This window comes from Silene latifolia, chromosome 3 (assembly GCF_048544455.1).
Source record: "Silene latifolia isolate original U9 population chromosome 3, ASM4854445v1, whole genome shotgun sequence".
NCBI classification, from domain to species: Eukaryota; Viridiplantae; Streptophyta; class Magnoliopsida; order Caryophyllales; family Caryophyllaceae; genus Silene; species Silene latifolia.
Window position 1 is genome coordinate 134,506,858 of NC_133528.1, and position 22,959 is coordinate 134,529,816.

Sequence of the window (22,959 nt, forward strand, 5' to 3'; positions counted from 1 at the left end):
GCCACGTTGTAAAACATTCAACATGCTATCATTCCATCAACAAGTTTATATATATCATCACTTTTCTTTCACATTCTCGACTTTCAACTTCGAACATCCAACAATCAACAAATTCCATCACATTCTTACACAAGTTAACCAAACACACATACGACTCGACAAACATTTCCCCCATGTGACCGGTTCAAAGTTGTAGGGCGACCCCGCGAGTTTAGGACGTCTCCCAAGCCTTTGCATTAGCTCCTACAACTTTTACCCCGGGTTCATTTTAATTGACTCTCTATGTTCATTAGGTTCATTGGTTACAGGTTTCAGGATCGTCGCTCTGATACCATTTGTAACACCCCCATACTCCAAGTGCCTTACCAGGACCACTCAGGTATGAAGACATTACCATCTCGGTTACCCGATGCAATGATAATCAAACAACAATGAAGAAACAACATTTATTATAAGTAATTAGCGAATAGTTACAATCCTCAAACCAAACCAAAAGTACGATACATTGTGCTCAAATGACTGTTCTAACTGAAATGTAAATAAACTAATAGCTACAGCGGAAGACTCCTATCATCATGTCGTGGCATCCCAGCTATCCCAGTACTCATCTCAATACCTGCTCAATATCTGCTCACCATCCCCGAATGGATCACCGCAGGTTTACAAAACAACACCGGGGTCAGTACTAATCACACAATTCAATATATATATTAACAGTAAGACAAATAGACAGCTTAACTGTCACACACACACACAATCACGCCAAATCCAACCATCTCAATCACCGATCGTCCTTTGGACCACCGCCCGATGGGGGGTGGGGACCGCCGTACCCACCAAATCCCCGCTCCACATAACAGTGAGCGATAACCTTGTCCATTAATGTGCACATCCCTTCTGTGGCGGGTTCCACAGAAGGCGAAACTAGGGCGTGAAGTCACTCCCGCAAGTGACCCCACTCAGCCGAGGCCACACCTCGCGAACCATCAACAACGATCACAACCACAATCACAATACAATTATTATATCAAACAACCAAACACAATACATCAACCAATATCCCATTATGGGACTAATACTGAGTAGGAAATCCTACCTGGTAAGCACACACAATCAGACGGTCTCTACAGCTGAATCAAAAAGCCTCCTCTATGAACCCTCCTCCTATCATAAAACACATAAAGGCTACCAATCACATACTACACATAAAAACCCCCAAATCTCTAAATTAGGGTTTAACCAAAACGGAGGAAATACAATAAAAAGGGTACATAGATCTTACCCTCGACGCAAGGAACTCAACGGTATAAACAACGACAAGAACTGACCGTCTGAACTCCGGAAATTGCTAAGAATGCGATTAGGAAGATGAACTTGTTTGCTTTCTCTCTTAAACATAAATTTAGGTTTTGAAAAGTGATTTAGAATAATGACGGTGAAGCTTAAATACCTTAATCGCATAATTAACAAAACCAGAGAAAATTCCTCGTAAAACCGGCTACTCGATCGAGTACCCGAGGATACTCGATCGAGTACCCCCCTACTCGATCGAGTGCCCAAGGCTACTCGATCGAGTACCCACCTACTCGATCGAGTACCCCAGCTACTCGATCGAGTACCCAACAGGTCAGAAACTATTTTATTTCGCAACTTACCCTTACTCGACAGAGTAAGGCCTACTCGATAGAGCACCCCAAGACTTATAAATACGGGGTATTACAGTCCACTCCTAACAAATAGCATCTTTCGATCTCGCTATAGGTCCCTAATGTCACTAATACTAACTTTCGTCCTGAAAAGTGACTAACGGTCTAAACTATACCTATCTTTCGATCTTAGCCCAGTTTAGTCGATTCAATTGATGGTCAAATAACTTTCCCTATCTTTCAATCTATTGGGTCAGTCGTAAAAGGGGTATCTAACTGGTCGCATGCATTCGATTCGTTAAATACAAGATTAAATTCAATTAAAACGAAGGGTGACCTCACGAGGTCAGTCGATCGACCGGTAAGGTGGTCGATCGACCAACACACGGGTTCAGGCCGTGTCTAATCTAGTGCCGCCTATGCCATAAATCGCCTACATCCTAGCACTATAGAATTAGCTACTCATGCTAAAGGTAAAAACAACAATAAAACTAATAACGATTACAGAATTCATGCTTAAAGCAGATAACAAGTAGCGATGATACGATAATTGGCTTTAGGGATACTAACTAGCAAATCTATACTAAAGATAAATATAAAACAATAAACTGAAATTAGGGCAGAAAGAATACCGAGATTTCAGAGGAAAGATTAAGAACAAGAACAATATTCCAATGCTAAACGATGTTCCAAACCCTAATTACTCGAATGAACAAAACTGAAAGTTGCTGTTGTGGGTTAATATCCGTATACTACCCTTCGAATTAAGGATTATAACGCAAAATTCATATGTATTTTATGGTCATAAACGAAATTAACAAAATGAAACGATAAAGATTAGAAATAACCTTCGGTCCTAGTGCAAAAAGGCAATGAGAGATTAAAGCAAATCTCCTCCTAAACGATGCACCCAAGATGTCCGAGTAATGCCCTTGTGCTAGAGACAATCCCCTAATTGACTTGCAATATCGAGGGGATTAGTTTTTGTGAATTTGTGTTGGATGAGAGATCCGGAATTCAGGAGGCACAATTCCCAAAAACCCTAGAATTTTTACAAGTGAAAGATTAGGTTAGAAGGGAGGAGAAACCCTCCCTTTTGTTCTCTTCACTCGGCAAAACCGAGACCCACCAAGGGAAGTGGGCTTCCACTTCCTCTTGGTTTTAACTCGCGGTCCGGTTCGTTAAATTCTAATTGTATTTTACGCGGTCTAATTATAAACTGTTATCGGTTATCGGAAATTAAGGCATCAACTAATAATACGGGTTAGTTGAATTATTAATACATGTCCGACAAAACAGTATTGTATAATTATATTCAATACACATTTAATTAAATATAAAACGTTTATATTCAATTTTACGAATTAATCGCTTAATTCGCCTTAGCCCATGATATTTAATCCGTATTAAATATAAAATCTCAACATCACATTTTGACTAATTTATTAGTCAAATAACTCAGAACTAACCGGTTAGTCAATTTTGGCATCTACATGATTTGTATTTTCATACCGTCACATCACTCAAGACGTATCCTATAGGTGTGACTTTTAGGGACCAGTTGATCACCGCCATCCGTATGACAATAACGTCAAACTTATCTAGCAAGCCAATCGTTATTGATAAACGTGGATCAATCGATTATGATACAAAGTATACCCTTTGATCCTTTTAGAGGTTTATAAGTCCTTGCACTAACTGTTAAGGACACTAACCCCAACAAGCTCCCACTTGTCCGTACAAGTGTATGTGCAATGACGTTATCCGCACGAACTGGAGGACACAAGCTCCAACAAACTCCCACTTGTCCGAACAAGTGTATGTGCGATAACCGATTCTCATATTCATTTAAAATTTCTCCCACTCAATGTAAAACAATTTGCAGATCGGTATCCGCAAAGGTCGTATTTTACAATCGATCTGTATCTAGAGTGGTTTCCCGACTAGAGAGTAACTTAACTGATAAAACGAATCCGTATCCGAGCATGGCCATGCATTTCGATTCTGACTCCTCGAGTGGCCCCGAGAAATATCGAGTACCGATAAAGGCTGAATATTTCCTTCAACTCGACTCCTTCCGATCTAAGCACAACATGAAATGACCAAGAAAAAATCTACTTGGCCCCCTGTTACGGATGACCGTGAGAAAGAAACCAAAGTCACCCAAAATCTGCCGTAGTCTCAAGAGACAGTCGATAGTCAAAGAATCGACTCTTAGGATCACCATGGAAGTCCTATCCACGACCGGGCAGCGAATGTTATAAAACATTTAGGACTCCACGTCGATGTCACAATGGTGTCCTACGAAATATCCGTATAAATCGCCTCTGTGATTGGTCGTCAACCGGTTGACTTATGGCTCGTTGAACCCACCATCAACCAACGTCACAGAATAATTGCCGAGTTATCACTCATGTGGGCAATTAAGGACTAACAAGATATGATGTTTGTTCAGTTCACTTTGTGGTGTTCAAAATCGTCGTACAATTCCACATGAAAAAACAAAATATATATATAAAATATCAAAACGATGATGTCGTATAGAGTACAAAGGAGAATGAATCTGATCCATAAAAGAGTACTACAACTCAGGAACACGTTTGATTCCCATGGAATTAACATGCCCTTCATGCTAATCTTGTCGTAATGGTTTAGTGAGAGGATCTGCTATATTAACATGTGTAGCAATCTTTTCTATCACTACTTCCTTTTGCTCCACGTAATCTCGGATTAGATGAGCTTTCCGTTGTACATGTCTAGACGCGACATAGTACTCGGACTCGATCGTAGAATCTCTTTGTAACATATTGTTTGGAACTCTTCCACGGTGATTGAAGCACCATTAAGAGTAAAAACAAATCCAGATCGAGATTTCGAGTCATCTCGATTCATAAGTCAATGCCCAATCTTTAGTCCTCCGTAGGTACTTAAGAATGTTCTTGTGACCATCCAATGTGAATTACCGGATCTTTGTTGGAATCAACTTGTCATACTCAATGCATATGCCACGTCGGGACGTGTGCATATCATGGCATACATGATTGATCCTATAGCCGAAGCATAAGGAATCCGTGTCATGCGCTCTTTCTCTTCGGTGTCTCGGTGCCCGAGACTTGCTTAAATGCACCCCGGAGCCATAGGAAGAAACCCCTTCTTGGAGTTAGTCATCTTTGAATCTCTCTAGGACTTTGTCTATGTAAGACTCCTCGATCGAGAGATAACATCCGTCGTGATCTATCTCGATAGATACGGATGCCCAGAATTCTTTGTGCCTCACCCAGATCTTTCATCTGGAAATGGTTTTTCAACCATACTTTCACCGAAGATAAGAGAGGTATGTCATTCCCAATCAGGAGTATGTCGTCAACATACAATATTAGGAAGACAATCTTGCTCCCACTCGACTTGATATATAAACATGGTTCCTCGACCGATCAAGTAAATCCATTTTCTTTTATCACTTGGTCGAAGCGATGATTCCAACTCCTTGATGCTTGCTTAAGTCCATAAATGGAACGCTTAAGCTTGCACACTTTCTTAGGATGTGCTGGATCGATGAAACCTTCGGGTTGTACCATGTACTACTCTTCCTCCAAAAAGCCGTTTAAGAAGGCGGTTTTCACGTCCATTTGCCAAATTTCATAGTTATGAAAAGCGACGATCGCTAAGATAATCCGAATGGAACGCAGCATGACTACGGGTGCAAAAATCTCATCGTAGTGCAAACCTGGCACTTGGGTGAAACCTTTAGCAACTAGTCGTGCTTTGTAGATATCTTGTTGACCTTCCACAGAATGCTTTATCTTGTAAAGCCATTTGCATTGAAGGGGACGAACCTTAGCAGGTAAGTCAACAAGATCCCACACGTTGTTCTCATACATGGAGTCCATCTCGGATTGCATGGCCTCAAGCCATAGCTTTGAGTCAGAACTGGTCATGGCACCTTTATAGGTTGCGGGTTCACTACTCGTTAAGAGTAGAACGTCATCTATATCATGTTCCTCGACCATACCGATGTATCTGTCCGGAGGAATAGAGACTCTTCCCGACCTCCTAGGTTCCTCAGGGATATTAACCGTAGCCGGGATTGAAGGAATAGGTTCCTCCAATAGTTGCTCGGTATTTGGTTCTGGAATCTCCGACAGGTCGAAGGTTCTATCACTCTTTGCATTCTCGAGAAATTCCTTCTCTAAGAATGTCGCACTAGCCGCAACAAAAACACGTTGTTCGGTTGGCGAATAGAAGTAATGACCACGTGATCCTTTAGGATAACCTATAAAGAATGTCTTGACTGATCGCGGGCCGAGCTTATCCTCGTGTCTCCACTTGACATAAGCCTCGCAGCCCCAAACCCGTATAAAGGACAAGTTAGGGACCGTTCCCTTCCATAGTTCATATGGAGTCTTGTCAATGACTTTAGACGGACTTGTTAAGTATTAGAGCGGCCGACATAAGAGCATAACCCCATAATGAATCAGGTAAAACCGTGTGACTCATCATGGATCGAACCATATCAAGTAGTGTTCGATTTCTCCGTTCGGACACACCATTCAATTGAGGTGTTCCAGGTGGAGTTAACTGTAGGGCAATCCCACAGTCTTTGAGGTGATGATCAAACTCGTGAGAAAGATACTCGCCACCACGATCTGAACGTAGTGTTTTTATCTTTCTACCAAGTAGGTTCTGTACCCTATTTTGGTATTTTTTGAATTTCTCAAAGGATTCACTTTTGTGCTTCATTAAGTAGACATAGCCATATCTACTTAAATCGTCCGTGAAAGTGATGAAATACCTATAGCCTTCTCGTGCGGTGATTGACATAGGTCCACATACATCCGTGTGTATGAGTCCTAATAGGTCAGCAGCGCGCATTCCAACACCTTTGAAGGAAATACGAGTCATTTTACCGATGAGACATGATTCACACGTGCCAAATGATTGAAAACCAAAGGCCGAGATAGCTCCATGTTTGATGAGCTGTTTTACGCGTTTCTCATTAATGTGTCCCATACGGCAGTGCCATAGATACGTTTGATCTTTGTCACCAACCTTTAACTTTTTATTCATTACGTGTAATATTTCCGTGGTCTGATCTAAAACATAAATTCCGTTCATGGAGACTGCCTTGCCATAAATCATATCGTGTAAAGAGAAAATGCAAGCATTATTTTCTATTACAAATGAAAAACCAAGTTTGTCAAGAGCAGAAACTGAAATAATGTTTTTTGAAAGACTAGGAACATAATAGCAGTCATATAATGACAACTCAAATCCGCTAGGAAGCTGGATCACATATGTCCCCTTGGAGATGGCAGCCACTCTTGCTCCATTCCCAACACGCAGGTCCACCTCACCCTTTACGAGGGGTTCGATGTTTCGGAGCCCCTGCACATGATTACACAGATGAGAACCACAACCAGTATCAAGTACCCAAGTTCCGTAACTTGCGTGGTTAATCTCAATCATATGAATAAAAGTAGTAGAGGAAGAGGACATACCAACAGGTTTAACACGACCTGCCTTTAAGTCCTCATGGTATAATGGACATGTACGCCTCCAATGCCCAGTCTTGTGGCAGTGGTGACACTCCATATTACCATCCTTGCTCTTTGTCGCGCCTGATGAGTTGCTCGACTCACCAGGACCACTCTTACCTGAACCTGACTTTTTGAACTTCGGTTTACCTACTGTTAGGTTTGCCTGAGCTTTGCCCTTACCCTTTCCTTTATTTGACACAACGAGAACATCCTGTTTCATGCTCCCACTGAACTTCATATCCTTCTCGGTCTGTACGAGGAGGGAGTGCAGTTCATGGGGAGTCTTCTTCAGATCATTCATATAGTAATTCGCTCTGAATTGCGAATAACCATCGTGGAGTGAGTGAAGAATGCGGTCGATAACGATGTTCTCGCTGATGTTACAGTTAAAGGTCTCCAGTTTCTCGACATTCTCAATCATGCTGAGAATGTGTGGGCTAACCGGTTGGCCCTTCTGGAGTCTCGCATCAAAGAAGCGAGTGGTATGCTCATAGGTCACGATTCTCGGTGCTTTCGAGAATTCCTTGGTGAGCGTGGTGAAAATCTTGTTTGCACCTTGGGCTATGAAGCGTTTCTGCAAATTGGATTCCATTGCAAAAATGAGCACGTTTTTAATCGCACCCGCTTCCATGACGAAATCGTTATAAGTAGCGATCTCGTTAGCTCCAGCCGTGTGACCTGGGTGCGGCGGCATGGGCTCAAGTAGATATTTGAGCTTTCCGTCAGCAGCGGCAGCATTCCGTAATGCTGCCTCCCAGTCTCCGAAGTTGGATCCATCATTCTTCAGTCGAGTAGACTGATTCATCTGATTCATGAAGATCCGAAGCCAGGACTCACGGTCCAATGTGGCACTTGGCATTGGGTTATCACTTGAACCAGCCATTTGTTGTTAAGCAGTTTTAAAATCGTGATCTACACTGAAAAAGAAGGAAAAACAAAACGAAGTAAGCAACTCATCGAGGTGATTTAAGTCTATTTTAAAATTCATTTTAACATGTAGACTCTCGCACTTGCATAATTGATCTCCCTCAAGAAAGATACAAGTGATCCCAAGACTCAATTTCTGTAAATTGATAAGCCAACTGTTTAGCTAATTCTTCCGGAAGAACTCTTGGTCGATAGATTTCTGTAAATCCTATCTATTAGTCCACCATAGTCACAGGATCGTACGAGTGACCATAGTGTTGAGATAAAATAAGTCAATCGGTTCCAATTTACCCGACGTAGAAGGGGTCATAGTATGCCTACCGACGAAGAAGGGAGTCCTTGGAGTTTGACCTATAAAGACCGTTCTCAATTTTGGTTTTACGAGGAAGATCCCATCAACTTAATTATAATTCATTTTAAGTGAACGAATAACTAGCGTCTGCGTGAATGAATCAATTTAGGTGATGGCTTAAAATCGTGTGACATGAGAATGTCAATGAAAACTAACTCGTGACCTCTATATGTGTCAGTTTTCATGCAATAATTAGGTGGTTTGGTTTTTAGGCGGAATATGATGCATACTATCGTTGCAATAAAATAAATAAATTGAATGCGATACGTAAATAAAATTCCTAGTGTGGCCTATCCTAGTAAAAAGAACAAAATACAACTTTGGAATCCACCGTTGGACCCGAAAGCTTGTCTTGGTGTTCCATCTTTGTCCATGTAGCGGGAGTGAGCTCCGGTCTCCATCTTTAGTCTTCTCAAGAATTACAAATTAAAATTTACAAATATAAACCTATTTACATTCTAAATAAAAACTGTAATTTAAAAGAAATAAAATGGAGATACGAGATCTCAAAATACAACCAAGACCGTGTTCCATCATTACGGTAACACGTTCTACTAAGGCCACACTAAGTTACAACCGTTTGCAAAAAAAATTAAATACGTAATTAAAAGGCATTCAAAACATTCAAAATATAAATAAGAACGATAAAACAAAATGCATCAACTAAAAATAAATTTATTCGTGACATAATTCCGTAATTATGTTAAATTTATCCAAACCACCAAAGATAATTAAAATTATGTGACAAAACCGCTTCATCAACTTAATTTTAATTCGATATAATCCGTTACTTTAAATTTTTAAAGTAACTTACATTTACGTGGGTGAACCGTTTCACTAATCAAGCGAGAGCATAAAAAAAAAACGTATTATGCATAAAAGGGGCCGAAAAAGAAAAAAAACAGAAAAAAATTTTTTTTTTTTTTCTTCTGTACTGTTGACGTGAACAGTACCAGGGGCCCAAAAAAAAATTTTTTTTTTTTTTTATATATATGGCAGAAATGCCGAGAGCTTCTAAAAGCAAAAAAAATTTACGCGGCTCAAAACGTGAGCAAAAAGGATTAAAACAAAACGGTTTGATTAAAACACAATTGCAATTTACTCTAATCCGGATTAAAATAAAAATACAATTGACATGTTCTTCACATTTTGTTGTAATTATCGATTAAAACAACAAATCGCTAAGAACAACACGAAAACAAGAGATCGAACGATCTAATAAAATATGTGGCACGCAAATCAATGCAAAAACAAAGAAAAACAGGCCGTGAAACATGAAAGGCCACACGGTTTTCAGAATTTTTCGAGACAAAAATTTGTGCCACATGAAATTTTATGCAATCATTTTAACCGATCTTTAACATATAGCGATGAATATCGATTACATAGACAATATGCAAAGATCAAAAATTAAAACAAGGCAATCAACACCGTGTAAACTAGACACGGTTTCCAACAATCACAAAAAAAAACGCAGCAATTACAAAATTGCCGAAGGCAAAAAAAAACTTGTGCCGTGTAAAAAAATTGCAGCCGAGACAAATTTTTACCAAAAATTCATCGATTTCAAAATCGTTTAATGAAAAACACATATAAAAATTTTACGTGGCCTCGCTCTGATACCACTTGTGGGTTAATATCCGTATACTACCCTTCGAATTAAGGATTATAACGCAAAATTCATATGTATTTTATGGTCATAAACGAAATTAACAAAATGAAACGATAAAGATTAGAAATAACCTTCGGTCCTAGTGCAAAAAGGCAATGAGAGATTAAAGCAAATCTCCTCCTAAACGATGCACCCAAGATGTCCGAGTAATGCCCTTGTGCTAGAGACAATCCCCTAATTGACTTGCAATATCGAGGGGATTAGTTTTTGTGAATTTGTGTTGGATGAGAGATCCGGAATTCAGGAGGCACAATTCCCAAAAACCCTAGAATTTTTACAAGTGAAAGATTAGGTTAGAAGGGAGGAGAAACCCTCCCTTTTGTTCTCTTCACTCGGCAAAACCGAGACCCACCAAGGGAAGTGGGCTTCCACTTCCTCTTGGTTTTAACTCGCGGTCCGGTTCGTTAAATTCTAATTGTATTTTACGCGGTCTAATTATAAACTGTTATCGGTTATCGGAAATTAAGGCATCAACTAATAATACGGGTTAGTTGAATTATTAATACATGTCCGACAAAACAGTATTGTATAATTATATTCAATACACATTTAATTAAATATAAAACGTTTATATTCAATTTTACGAATTAATCGCTTAATTCGCCTTAGCCCATGATATTTAATCCGTATTAAATATAAAATCTCAACATCACATTTTGACTAATTTATTAGTCAAATAACTCAGACTAACTGGTTAGTCAATTTTGGCATCTACATGACTGTATTTTCATACCGTCACATCACTCAAGACGTATCCTATAGGTGTGACTTTTAGGGACCAGTTGATCACCGCCATCTGTATGACAATAACGTCAAACTTATCTAGCAAGCCAATCGTTATTGATAAACGTGGATCAACTGATTATGATACAAAGTATACCCTTTGATCCTTTTAGAGGTTTATAAGTCCTTGCACTAACTGTTAAGGACACTAACCCCAACAGCTGTGTGTAACTTAGATAAAAACTTCGATGCTCAACTGAATGTTTTATGTTACGTTATATAGCAATTAACGTAACATCTTATTTTCTAAACCTAGCATCATGGGCTTCAAGATTCACGGTCTTTTAATTCTCGCCTGGAATAGCAGCCTGGTCGATCGACTGCTTCTCAGCAAACAGTAGCTTCTGGAACCCGAACATTGGTCGATCGACTAAGGGTGATGGTCGATCGACCACTTGAGCTGCTACTTGACTTCTTAAAACACGTGGACTTTGTCTTTTGGGCTTTGAATTGCGCACCAAGCTCGTTCTTTAAGTGATTCCTTTACGTCATTTGCAATGCAGATTACTCGGGGACGGATTTGGCTCGATTTCTACTCATTTCCGCATAAATCTGCAATATTACATAAAAATACGAAAGTAGACAAAATGGGGAGAATAGTAGCAATAACTACTTAAATGAGCTCTGAAATGCGTGTAAAATAGGGCGTAAAACAACATATTTAGGACACGCATCAGCCATATCATTATTCGGAGCTTGTTGAGGAGTCTATTGAGGAGTTTGCTGAGGAGGCTGCTGATATTGATTGTTGAACTGCTGGCCTCCTTGATTTTGCCTTTGATACCCCCCTTGTTGCTGATTACCGCGATTGTTGGGGGGGATATAAGGATTCTTTTGCGGTTGTGACTGCTGCGGGTTTTGCACATTCTGACTAGACTATTGAAGGAACGGATGTTCCTTCGTTCTTTCATTGTAAAAGTTGGAGAATGGTGTACCTTGTGCACCTTGTCTGTAAGCCTGAAAGGCATTAACCTGCTCAAATGTGCTCATACAATCAGCTGCACCGTGACCATCCAAACCGCATCTAGCACAAGTCTCCTCTACTTGCTGACTCATAGCATGAACTCTCTCTTTGCTACCCAGTGATTGGGTAGTCTTTATCTCAGCAATCTGGGCAGAAATAGTCTCCAGCTGTGCCACCAAGGCACTATCAACTCCAGTACCTCGCGTGCTTCGCCTGGGATTTCCATACCTGGCGGTATGGGTAGCAATCTGATCAATCAACTTCCACGCGTTACCATCGTTGGTGTTATCTTAAAACCTCCCATTGGCAGATGAATCCAAAAGGGCACGATGATCGTCAAACAACCCGTTGTAAAACTGGTTGCAAAGGAACCACTTTGGGAAACCATGGTGGGGAACTGATCAAACCAAACGCTTGAAGTGAGTCCAAGCTTTGTTCAAATATTCAGTAGGTCCTTGCTTGAAACTAGTAATTTGATTCCTCAAAGCATTAGTCTTTTGAGGTGGGAAGTACCTCTTGTAGAAAGCAAGGGCTAAGGAATTCCAATCTGTAACTCCCTCAGTATCCATATCCATATCTCTCAACCACTCAGCAGCTCCATCTTTCAGAGAGAAAGGAAAGAGCACCTGCTTTACCTGATCTTGTGTCACTCAAGCTGATAATGGAATAGAACAGCAATAAGTGACAAATTTCTCCATATGCGTCACAGGATCCTCAGCAGCTGTCCCTCCAAACATATTTCGCTCCACCAAATTGATATAAGATGGCCGAATCTCGAATGTTCCATTGGTAGTAGTGGGCAGCTTAAATCCTTGTGGGATAGAAGCTAAGGTTGGCTTAGAGTGACTGGCTAGAGTAGGCATGATGACAGTTTCAGGAATATCAGTCGTGACTGGACTTTCAGGAATAGGAATCTCTTCCTCTTCGTAGGACCGATCGGCTGACTCAGTAGAGCTCGCCGTTTCGACGTCAAGTATACTCAAGTCTTCTACTTGACCCACTTCTTGATTAAATTTTCGTCTGTAGCGAAAAGTCTTCTCAGGCTCAGGATCAAAAGGAATAATCTCGGACCTGTTAGACCTTGGCATAAACAGAACTAACAAGAAAAGTGTGAGAACGGTCTCAAGGAACTGGGTTCCCTGAGACAAAAAGACAAAATAAACACAAAAAGACTAAACAATTGTTGCCTCCCCGGCAACGGCGCCAAATTTGATGTGGCTAAAGTCGTATTACCAAATCAAAGTAAAACTATCTCAGGACTAACAAGAATAGCTAGTAGTAAGACAGGTATCGAATCCACAGGGAGGCGGTAAAAGCTAAGTCTAAGAGTATTTAAGCTGTCTAGAAGTAACCGATTTCTGGGGGGTTTGTTTGTTTGTTTTGATTCTACTAAACTAATTGCAAGTAATTAAATGAAGGTTTTAACGATATTATTAAAAGTCTAGGATTTACGGTTCACTAGGTCAATCAGTCGGGGATTATCAATCAATTGCTTAATCTATCAAGTTGTTTAAGGTCATAAGATCGGTCGACTCAATGATCGATTCTAACATGCGGTCGCTATGATTAGATACTCTCTATTTGATTATCGCAGCCTATATTAATTCTAACCCGGTCGGCGATAGGATCAATTTGCTACACTAATTAATAACTCAGGCCTCAAGTTGATTAACTAGAAGAAGTACAATAATCAAACAACAACTTTAATGATATCAAAAGCAACTAATTGATTTTCCCTTTTAATTAACCTAGATCCCCTTCATCCTAGATGAGAGGATTAGCTACTCATAATTATAATAACAACAACAATATTGATTAAAGATGAAAACATGATTGAAAGCATAAAACAATGATTAATTAACATAAAACAATCAAGGATTAATTAATGAGGAAAGATTAGTACCATACAAGGGAAAGATTAGGGTTCTAGAGAGTTTTCCAGCAGTATCCAAGCAAAATATAACATAGTCTAACAATAAAACACGAGTCTTTAATTTATAACAAAAGATTAACGTTTTAGGAAATTCCGGAAATAAGCCCGCCAGAGAGGATCCTCGATCGAGTCAGAGGTGAATCGATCGAGGATTTACTCGCTCGATCGAGTCGTGATGACTCGATCGAGGAACTTGCTTCACAGGTTATTTCTTCTCTTCTTTCACTTCTAGTCTTCGTGATTCCTCGTTTCCCGTGCCATGCTTTGTGTATTCTTCTATGCCGTCTCCGCCATGCTAATCTTAGCTTGATCGTACTCATAATGAGTCATTTCTGCATCAAAACACAAAATAGCGGCAGTATCGACAATTCATTGAAATAAAGCATATAAATGATACAATAGGCACGAAACGGAATGTAAAGTGGTATAAAGGGGGCTATAAAAGTATATATGAAAGTGATACATCAATAAAGATTACTTAATTCATGCTTAAAATAGTAGAACAAACAATTAACATAAAGCGGTAAAACGGTTTCGGGAACCTAACTAGCAATTCTGTACTAACAACGAAATAAGAGTGAATCGAAATAAGGCAGAAGGAATACCGAAAATGCAGAGGAATGATTAAGAATAAGAACGAAATTCCAATGCTAAAATAATGTTCCGAACCCTAATTCTTTGAATGAATAAAACTCAATGTTACTGTGTAAAACTTAGATGATATTCGGATCCCTAAAACTGGTGTTCTAAGTTACGTTATATAGCAAACATACGTAACACTTATTATCAAAACCTAAACTCAATGGGCTTGCGCTTCCTCGGTCTTTTAATTCTTGTCTGGGATAGCAGCTTGGTCGATCGACTAAGCATGGCAGTCGATCGACTGCTCTTCAGTGTACAGTAGCTTCTGGAACCCGCAGGTTGGTCGATCGACTGAAGGTAGTGGTCGATCGACTGCTTGAGCTGATACTTGGCTTCTATAATCTCGTGGATTTGTCTTTTGGGCCTTGAAATGCGCACCAAGCTCGTTCCTTAAGTGAATACTTCACGTCGATTGCAATGTAGGATAGTCGGGGACGGATTTAGCTCAATTTCCGTTGAATTCTTCACATTTCTGCAATAAAGTACAAAAACACGAAAATAGACGGAAATGGGGGAAATGGTAGCTTAAACTAGACAAATGAGCTCTGAAATGCGTGTAAAATGAGGTGTAAAACATCATATAAAAGACACGCATCACATGCCATATCCATAAATCGTACAAGCGACCGCTTCCAAAATGACAGTTGGCTTTGAACTTCTCCCGACATATTGTCCCGCCCATGCGGTGGGACAATTTTTCCACTCCAATGCATGCAGTCAATGATACCCAACATACCAGGAAATCCACGAGCTTGCCCCATATGAAGTAACCTTCCTAAATCTTGAGGGTTGGGTCTGCGTAGATACTCGTTCCCAAAGCAGCTGATTACACCTTCGACGAACAATTTAAGAGAGTCCATGATGGATGTATTGCTCATACGCAAATATTCATCTACTGAATCGGTAGAAGTACCATATGCTAGAACTCTTAAAGCAGTCGTGCATCTCTGTAATGGTGAGAAACTAGGTCTCCCATTACCGCCGACTCTTTGTTGGAAAAAGCGATCATTGGCGGATAGAGCATTAACTATGCGCATGAATAGATGCTTGTGCATGCGAAATCTGCGGCGAAATAGCTCTTCGGGATAAACCGGATCCATAAAGTAGTCATTGTACAATTGCTTATGACCTTCTTCACGATTCCTCTCAATGTTTCTCCTACGACGTCTAGGAGGAGGATTTGGTTGACGAATTCTTCTATTAACGTATTCATTCATACGTTGGGCTATAAGGTTTTGTATAGCCTCAGATCTTTCATCAGCTTCGGCTTCCCATTGGTAATCGGAAAGCCTATTTTGATTGACAATATTATCGTTTGATGAATCAGAATCGTAATTTGACTCAGACATTCTAATAGTTTTTTTTGTGAGGGTGATTTGAAAGAAGGAAAATGTATGAGTGATTTTGTTCAATTTTTTGTGAGGGTGATTTTGTGACAGTGATTTGAAAGAAGGAAAATGTATGAGTGATTTTGTTCAACAACCATATGGGGTATATATAAGTTTTTTATGTAACGGCTATATTTCTAATCGAATGGCTATAATTAATCCAACGGCTATATTTCTAATTTAATGGATATAATCAATCTAACGGCTATATTTCTAATCTAATGGCTATAATCAATCCAACAGCTATATCTCTAATCTAATGGCTATAATTAATTCAATGGCTATTATCAGCTCTATTGACGATATATCAATTATATTGGTAATCGTATTTAAAATATTAGTTGAGGGTTTACATAAAAAATCAGAAAGCAATATTTACATAAATATTTACAAAATATTTCAACCAACCCAACTCGTCAACCACTCAACTATTTCATAAAAATACAATTTTTTATTTAAAAAAAACGATGAAAATTACAACAAAATATCAGCATTCATCTCTATCCACACATTCATATCATCATTCATCTCATCAACCATCTATTCATACACATTCATCCCACCGACACTCTAAATCCAAAAAAAACCCCAAAAATCTCATTCATATCATCATTCATTGCTATATCATTCATAAATTTCATTCATAAATTGCTATATCATTCTTAAATTTAGGTTTTATTTCGATTTGGGTTTTATTTCGATCGGTTTTCTGATTGGGGATTTCATCGATTTCATTCATCCCGATTTCACTCATCCCGATTTCATTCATGCAGTTAAATTCTTGTTAAATCGTTTATAAATTCTTGTTAAATCGTTTTCATTCATCCCGATTTTCTGATTAATAATTAGTAATCGAAATCTTGTTAATGTTTTCATTCATCGTTGGAATTAATAATTAATTGTTACATTTACATAGTTGTTACATTCACATTTTAGTTGGAATTTAATCGAAATCTTGTTACATTTACATAGTTGTTGCGAGATTGATGATTTATAATTAATAATCAGACTTATAACGTTGCGAGATTGATGCGAGATCAATAAATCGACTTACATTGTTGCGAGATTGATGATTAGTAATCAGAAAATAAATCGACAAATATATGTCGATTTCAGCGGATTGATGATTAATAATTAAACCAACAATAAAAACAGAAAATAAAAACAGATTAAATAAACTAAATATCAGACATATATTTGTCCATTAGCTTGACCTTCAACTCTTGATCTTTCGGGTTTAAATTTTGTTGCGAGAGCAATGTGTTCAACCAACCCATCTCCATTTTTGTTTTCATTTTTTGAATTATAATTTGTTCAATTTCAAAATCTGCTGCAAGCCTTTTTTGCCGAAAATCAATTTGCTCTTTCGTAGTGAGTCTATTTCCTTCCATTATTTCTCGGTCGTCTGCACTTAACATTGAATTGGGCACGACCTCTGGTGCTTTTCCATTCCGCTTCTTTTTAGCTGTCTCCCGTCCTTCGGGCCGGTCACTTGCGTCGACATAAAGACTAGACGAGGTTGGAACATTAACACTAGACGGGGTTGGATCATTTACACTAGACGGGGTCCCGACATTTACACTAGAAGGGCTAGAATCCATTTCCGACCTTGACCTTTTTGAACCCGACTTTGAGTTTTCAGGGAGCTCAGATTGATTTTTTTGTGAGCTCCACTTGTGGTGTTTACTCATGATTTTATCGTAAACATGAAAGTGAGCAAAATCGTTACCATTATTCAACTTACGTAATAATTTCTGACCTAATTCTATGTCGTCTTTGATGTTAGTGTCGCTTGCCGTTGGTCGATTTAGAACTTGTGTGTAGCAACCAACCCATTCGATCACTGCTATATTGAGTCGTTTATAGCGACTTTTCATTCCCTCGATACTCCTAATCCCAAGTTTATTTTGATTTTGATTTTCCGTACGACTTTTTTCATAGAGCTGAAATACATCATTCCATCTTGTCACGGTTCTTTGGTTTTTTCCAAGTATTGAGTCGGTACTACACATAATACATGCGGACATAGGAGCTTCTTCCTCCTTATCGGTCAAAATCCGATCATCCATTTTGGAATTGGATTGATTTTTTGTGGATGCTAATGATTTTGTGGTTTTTTGTGAACAAAAGAGGGGGGTTTTGTTGGGGTTGGTGTCCTTAACAGTTAGTGCAAGGACTTATAAATCTCTAAAAGGATCAAAGGGCATACTTTTGGTATTATTATCAGTTGATCCACGTTTATCAATAACGGTTGGCTTGCTAGATAAGTTTGACGTTATTGTCATACAGATGGCGGTGATCAACTGGTCCCTAAAAGTCACACCTATAGGATACGTTTGAGAGATGTGACAGTATGAAAATACAGTCATGTTGATGCCAAATTTGACTAACCAGTTAGTCGGAGTTATTGACTACTAATTAGTCAAACGCGATGTTGAGACAAGTATTTAATATGGATTAAATAATAATGGCTAAGGCGAATTAAGCAGTTAATTCGTAAATTGAATATAAATGATTTATATTTAATTAATGTATATTGAATAAATTATACAATATCGTCTTTGTCGGACATGCATTAATAATTCAACTAACCCGTGTTATTGGTTGATATTTTAATAGCCGATAACCGATGACGATTTATAATAAAAACCGCGTCATATACATTTTAGCGAGACGATTCGGATCAGTCGGATCACGAGTTAAATGAGAAGAAAGTGGAAAGCCCACTCCCTCCTCTAGTGACCCGCGGACCGAGGCCATCAAAAGGAGAGGTTTCCTCTCCTTTGAGACCTAATTCATTTTTGATAAAAATTAGGGTTTTGGAGATCGTTTTCTCTCTGAAACCTAGATCTCACATCGTAAAAACCTCACAAGAGCTTTCTCAATATTGCAAGTCAATTAGAAAGCGTTTCTAGCACAAGGGCATAGTCTCAGACGGTCTTGGGTGCAACAATTAGGAGGGAATCTCTGTTGATTTCTGTTCTTTACGCCGCACTACAAAGGACCCGAGGTTGATTCTTTATCTTTGTCGTTTCTATATTGTATTTCGTTTATGACCATATTTCACATGTTAAATTTACGTTATAGTCCTAAATTTAAAGGGTCTTATACGGATATTACCCCACAAGTGGTATCAGAGCGAGGCCACGTAAATTTTTCTATGTGTTTTTCATAAAACGATTTTGAAACGGTTGCTTTTGTCTCGAAATCCGTGCCCTGTATACACGGATGTTTGCGTTTTGTTGAAACCGTGACATGTTTTACACGGTTGATTCACTTTTTCCGTTTTGTTCTTTTACATATTGTTATTTTATACGGAGATTATAATAATATGTCAAGTTTTGTCAAATTATAAAATTGATTTTATGCGTTTTTGATCAAAATTGAAATTGTTTTGTTTCGACAAAACTGTTTTCACGAGGGTTTTGTTTTCCAGAAACTTTTGTTCTCGATCGACCAAGTTTTTAATCGATCGAGAGGTTTTTCTGTCTTGTTTTTACTCGATCGAGTCCTTGCTGTACTCGATCGACCACTTTTAAAACCCCACTGCTCGATCGAGAAGTCCTCGTACTCGATCGAGCAGTTTTGCTGATTTAAGTCCTCGATCGACCACCAGTTCTGTCGATCGAGTACTTTCTGATTAGCATACCTCTCGATCGACTAGCAGTTCAGTCGATCGACCCCTTTAGTTCCTCGATCGAGCACTATTGTCCTTGGATCGAGGGATTTTTGTTCTGGCAAGCTTTGAAAATTTATTCTTTTGTTTTAAATTTTCTTTTGGCCTTAATATGTACTTTATACGGATATTGTACACTCGCTATGATTGTGAAACGGTTCACACACGTACCATTAAGTTATTTTAAAGCGTATTTAAAGTAACGAATTGTATTAGATTAAAATTGAATGATAGAAGCAGTTTTATCACATGAATTTTAATCATTAAAAGGTGGTTTGGATAAATTTAACATAATTACGGAATTATGTCACGAATAAATTTAATTTAGTTGATGCATTTTATTTATCGTTTTGATTATTTTGAATACTTTATATTACGTATTTATTTATTTTACAAACGGTTGTAACTTAGTGTGGCCTTAGTAGAACGTGTTACCGTAATGATGGAACACGGTCTTGGTTGTATTTTGAGATCTCGTATCTCCGTTTTGGATTTTTCACTTGTAATTACAGTTTTTAATTAGAATGTAAATAGGTTATATTTTGTAATTTTAATTGTAATTTTTGAGAAGACCAAAGATGGAGGCCGGATGCTCACTCCCGCTATATGGATCAAGATGGAACATCAAGACAAGCTTCTCGGGTCCAACGGTGGATTCCAAAGTTGTTTTATGTTCTTTTTATTAGGATAGGCCACACTAGGAATTTTTATTTACGTATTGCATTCCTTTTTTTATTTTTCGTAACGATAATATGCATCATATTCCGCCTAAAAACCAAGCCACCTAATTATTGCATGAAAACTGACACATATAGAGGTCACGAGTTAGTTTTCTTTGACATTCTCATGTCACACGTTTTTTTTTTAAGCCATCACCCAAATTAATTCATTCACGCAGACGCTAGTTATTCGTTCACTTAATATGAATTATAATTTAGTTGATGGGATCTTCCTCGTATAAACAAAAATTGAGAACGGTCTTTATAGGTCAAACTCCAATGAGTCCCTTCTTCGTCGGTAGGCATAATATGACCCCTTCTACGTCGGGTAAGTTGGAACTGATTGACCTATTTTATCTCAACACTATGGTCACTCGTACGATCCTGTGATCATGGTGGACTATAGATAGGATTTACGGAAATCTATCGACCAAGAGTTCTTACGGAAGAATTAGCTAAACAGTTGGCTTATCAATTTACGGAAATTGAGTCTTGGGATCACTTGTATCATTCTTGAGGGAGATCAATTATGCAAGTGCGAGAGTCTACATGTTAAAATGTATTTTAAAATAGACTTAAATCACCTCGATGAGTTGCTTATTTCGTTTTGTTTTTCCTTTCTTTTTCAGTGTAGATCACGAATTTTTAAACTGCTAATAACAAATGGTGGTTCTCCGATAAGCCAATGCCAAGTGCCACATTGGACCATGAGTCCCGGCCGGATCTTCATGAATCGGATGAATCGGTCTACTCGATCGAAGAATGATGGATCAAACTTCGCGGATTGGGAGGCGGCATTACGGAATGTCGCTGGCCGCCGACGGGAAGCTCAAATATCTATTAGAGCCCATCCCGGCAAACCCAGGTCCCACGGCTAGAGCTGCTGAAATCACCAAGTTTAATGATTTCTGTATGGAAGCGGGTGCGATTAAAAACGTACTCATTTTTGCAATGGAACCCAATTTGCAGAAACGCTTCATAGCCCATTGTGCGAACAAGATTTTCACCACGCTCACCAAGGAATTCTCGAAAGCACCGAGAATCGTGACCTATGAGCATACCACTCGCTTCTTTGATGCGAGACTCCAGAAGGGCCAACCAGTTAGCCCACACATTCTCAGCATGATTGAGAATGTCGAGAAGCTGGAGACCTTTAATTGTAACATCAGCGAGAACATTGTTATCGACCGCATGCTTCATTCACTTCACGATGGTTTTTCGCAATTTAGAGCGAATTACTATATGAATGATTTGAAGAAAACCCCACATGAATTGCACTCCCTTCTCGCATGCACCGAGAAGGACATGAAGTTCGGTGGGAGCTTGAAACAGGATGTTCTCATTGTGTCAAACAAAGGGAAAGGTAAGGGCAAAGCTCAGGCAAACCTAGCAGTAGGTAAACCGAAGTTCAAGAAGTCGGGTTCAGGTAAGAGTGGGCCTGGTGAGTCGAGCACCTCATCAGGCACGACAAAGAGCAAGAATGAAAACATGGAATGCCATCATTGCCACAAGACTGGGCATTGGAGGCGTACATGTCCTGTTTATCATGAGGACTTAAAGGCAGGTCGTGTTAAACCTTTGTTGGTATGTCTTTTTCTTCTACTTTTATTCATATGATTGAGATTAACCACGCAAGTTACGGAACTTGGGTACTTGATACCGGTTGTGGTTCTCATCTGTGTAATCATGTGCAGGGGCTCCGAAACATCGAACCCCTCGTAAAGGGTGAGGTGGACCTGCGTGTCGGGAATGGAGCACGAGTGGCTGCCGTCTCGAGGGGAACATATGTGATCCAGCTTCCTAGCGGATTTGAGTTATCTTTATATAATCGCTATTATGTACCAGTCTTTCGAAAAACATTATTTCAGTTTCGCACTTGATAAACTTGGTTTTTCATTTGTAATAGAGAATAATACTTGCATTTTCTCATTACACGATATGATTTGGCAAGGCGTCTCCATGAACGGAATTTATGTTTTAGATCGGACCACCGAAATATTACACGTAATGAATAAAAAGTTAAAGGTTGGTGACAAAGATCAAACGTATCTATGGCACTGCCGTATGGGACACATTAATGAGAAACGCGTAAAACAGCTCATCAAAAATGGAGCTATCTCGGCCTTTGATTTTCAATCATTTGGCACGTGTGAATCATGTCTCATCGGTAAGATGACTCGGATTTCCTTCAAAGGTGTTGGAATGCGCGGCTGCCGACCTATTAGGACTCATACACACGGATGTATGTGGTCCTATGTCAATCACCGCACGAGAAGGCTATAGGTATTTCATCACTTTCACGGATGATTTAAGTAGATATGGTTATGTCTACTTAATGAAGCACAAAAGTGAATCCTTTGAGAAATTCAAGGAATACCGAGAATAGGTACAGAACCTATTGGGTAGAAAGATTAAAACACTACGTTCGGATCGTGGTGGCGAGTATCTTTCTCACGAGTTTGATCAACACCTAAAGGATCGTGGGATTGCTCTACGATTAACTCCACCTGGAACACCTCAATTGAATGGTGTGTCCGAACGGAGAAATCGAACTTTACTTGATATGGTTCGATCCATGATGAGTCACACCGTGTTGCCTGACTCATTATGGGGTTATGCTCTTCTTCGTCACTGCTCTAATACTTAACCGAAGTCCGTCTAAAGTCTGTTGACAAGACTCCATATGAACTATGGAAGGGAACGGTCCCCAACTTGTCCTT

The 22,959-nt window shown here is 39.1% G+C and overlaps 1 protein-coding gene across 1 annotated transcript; it reads right to left on the minus strand.

Moving 5' to 3' along the window:
• Positions 1 to 14,140: 14,140 nt before the first annotated feature.
• On the minus strand, positions 14,141 to 15,805 carry LOC141649744 (uncharacterized). Its single transcript, XM_074458425.1, has 2 exons — positions 15,077 to 15,805; positions 14,141 to 14,146 (listed from the first exon to the last, which is right to left on the minus strand). Exons 1-2 carry the CDS (start codon positions 15,803 to 15,805, stop codon positions 14,141 to 14,143), a joined length of 735 nt encoding a protein of 244 aa, XP_074314526.1.
• Positions 15,806 to 22,959: the final 7,154 nt, after the last annotated feature.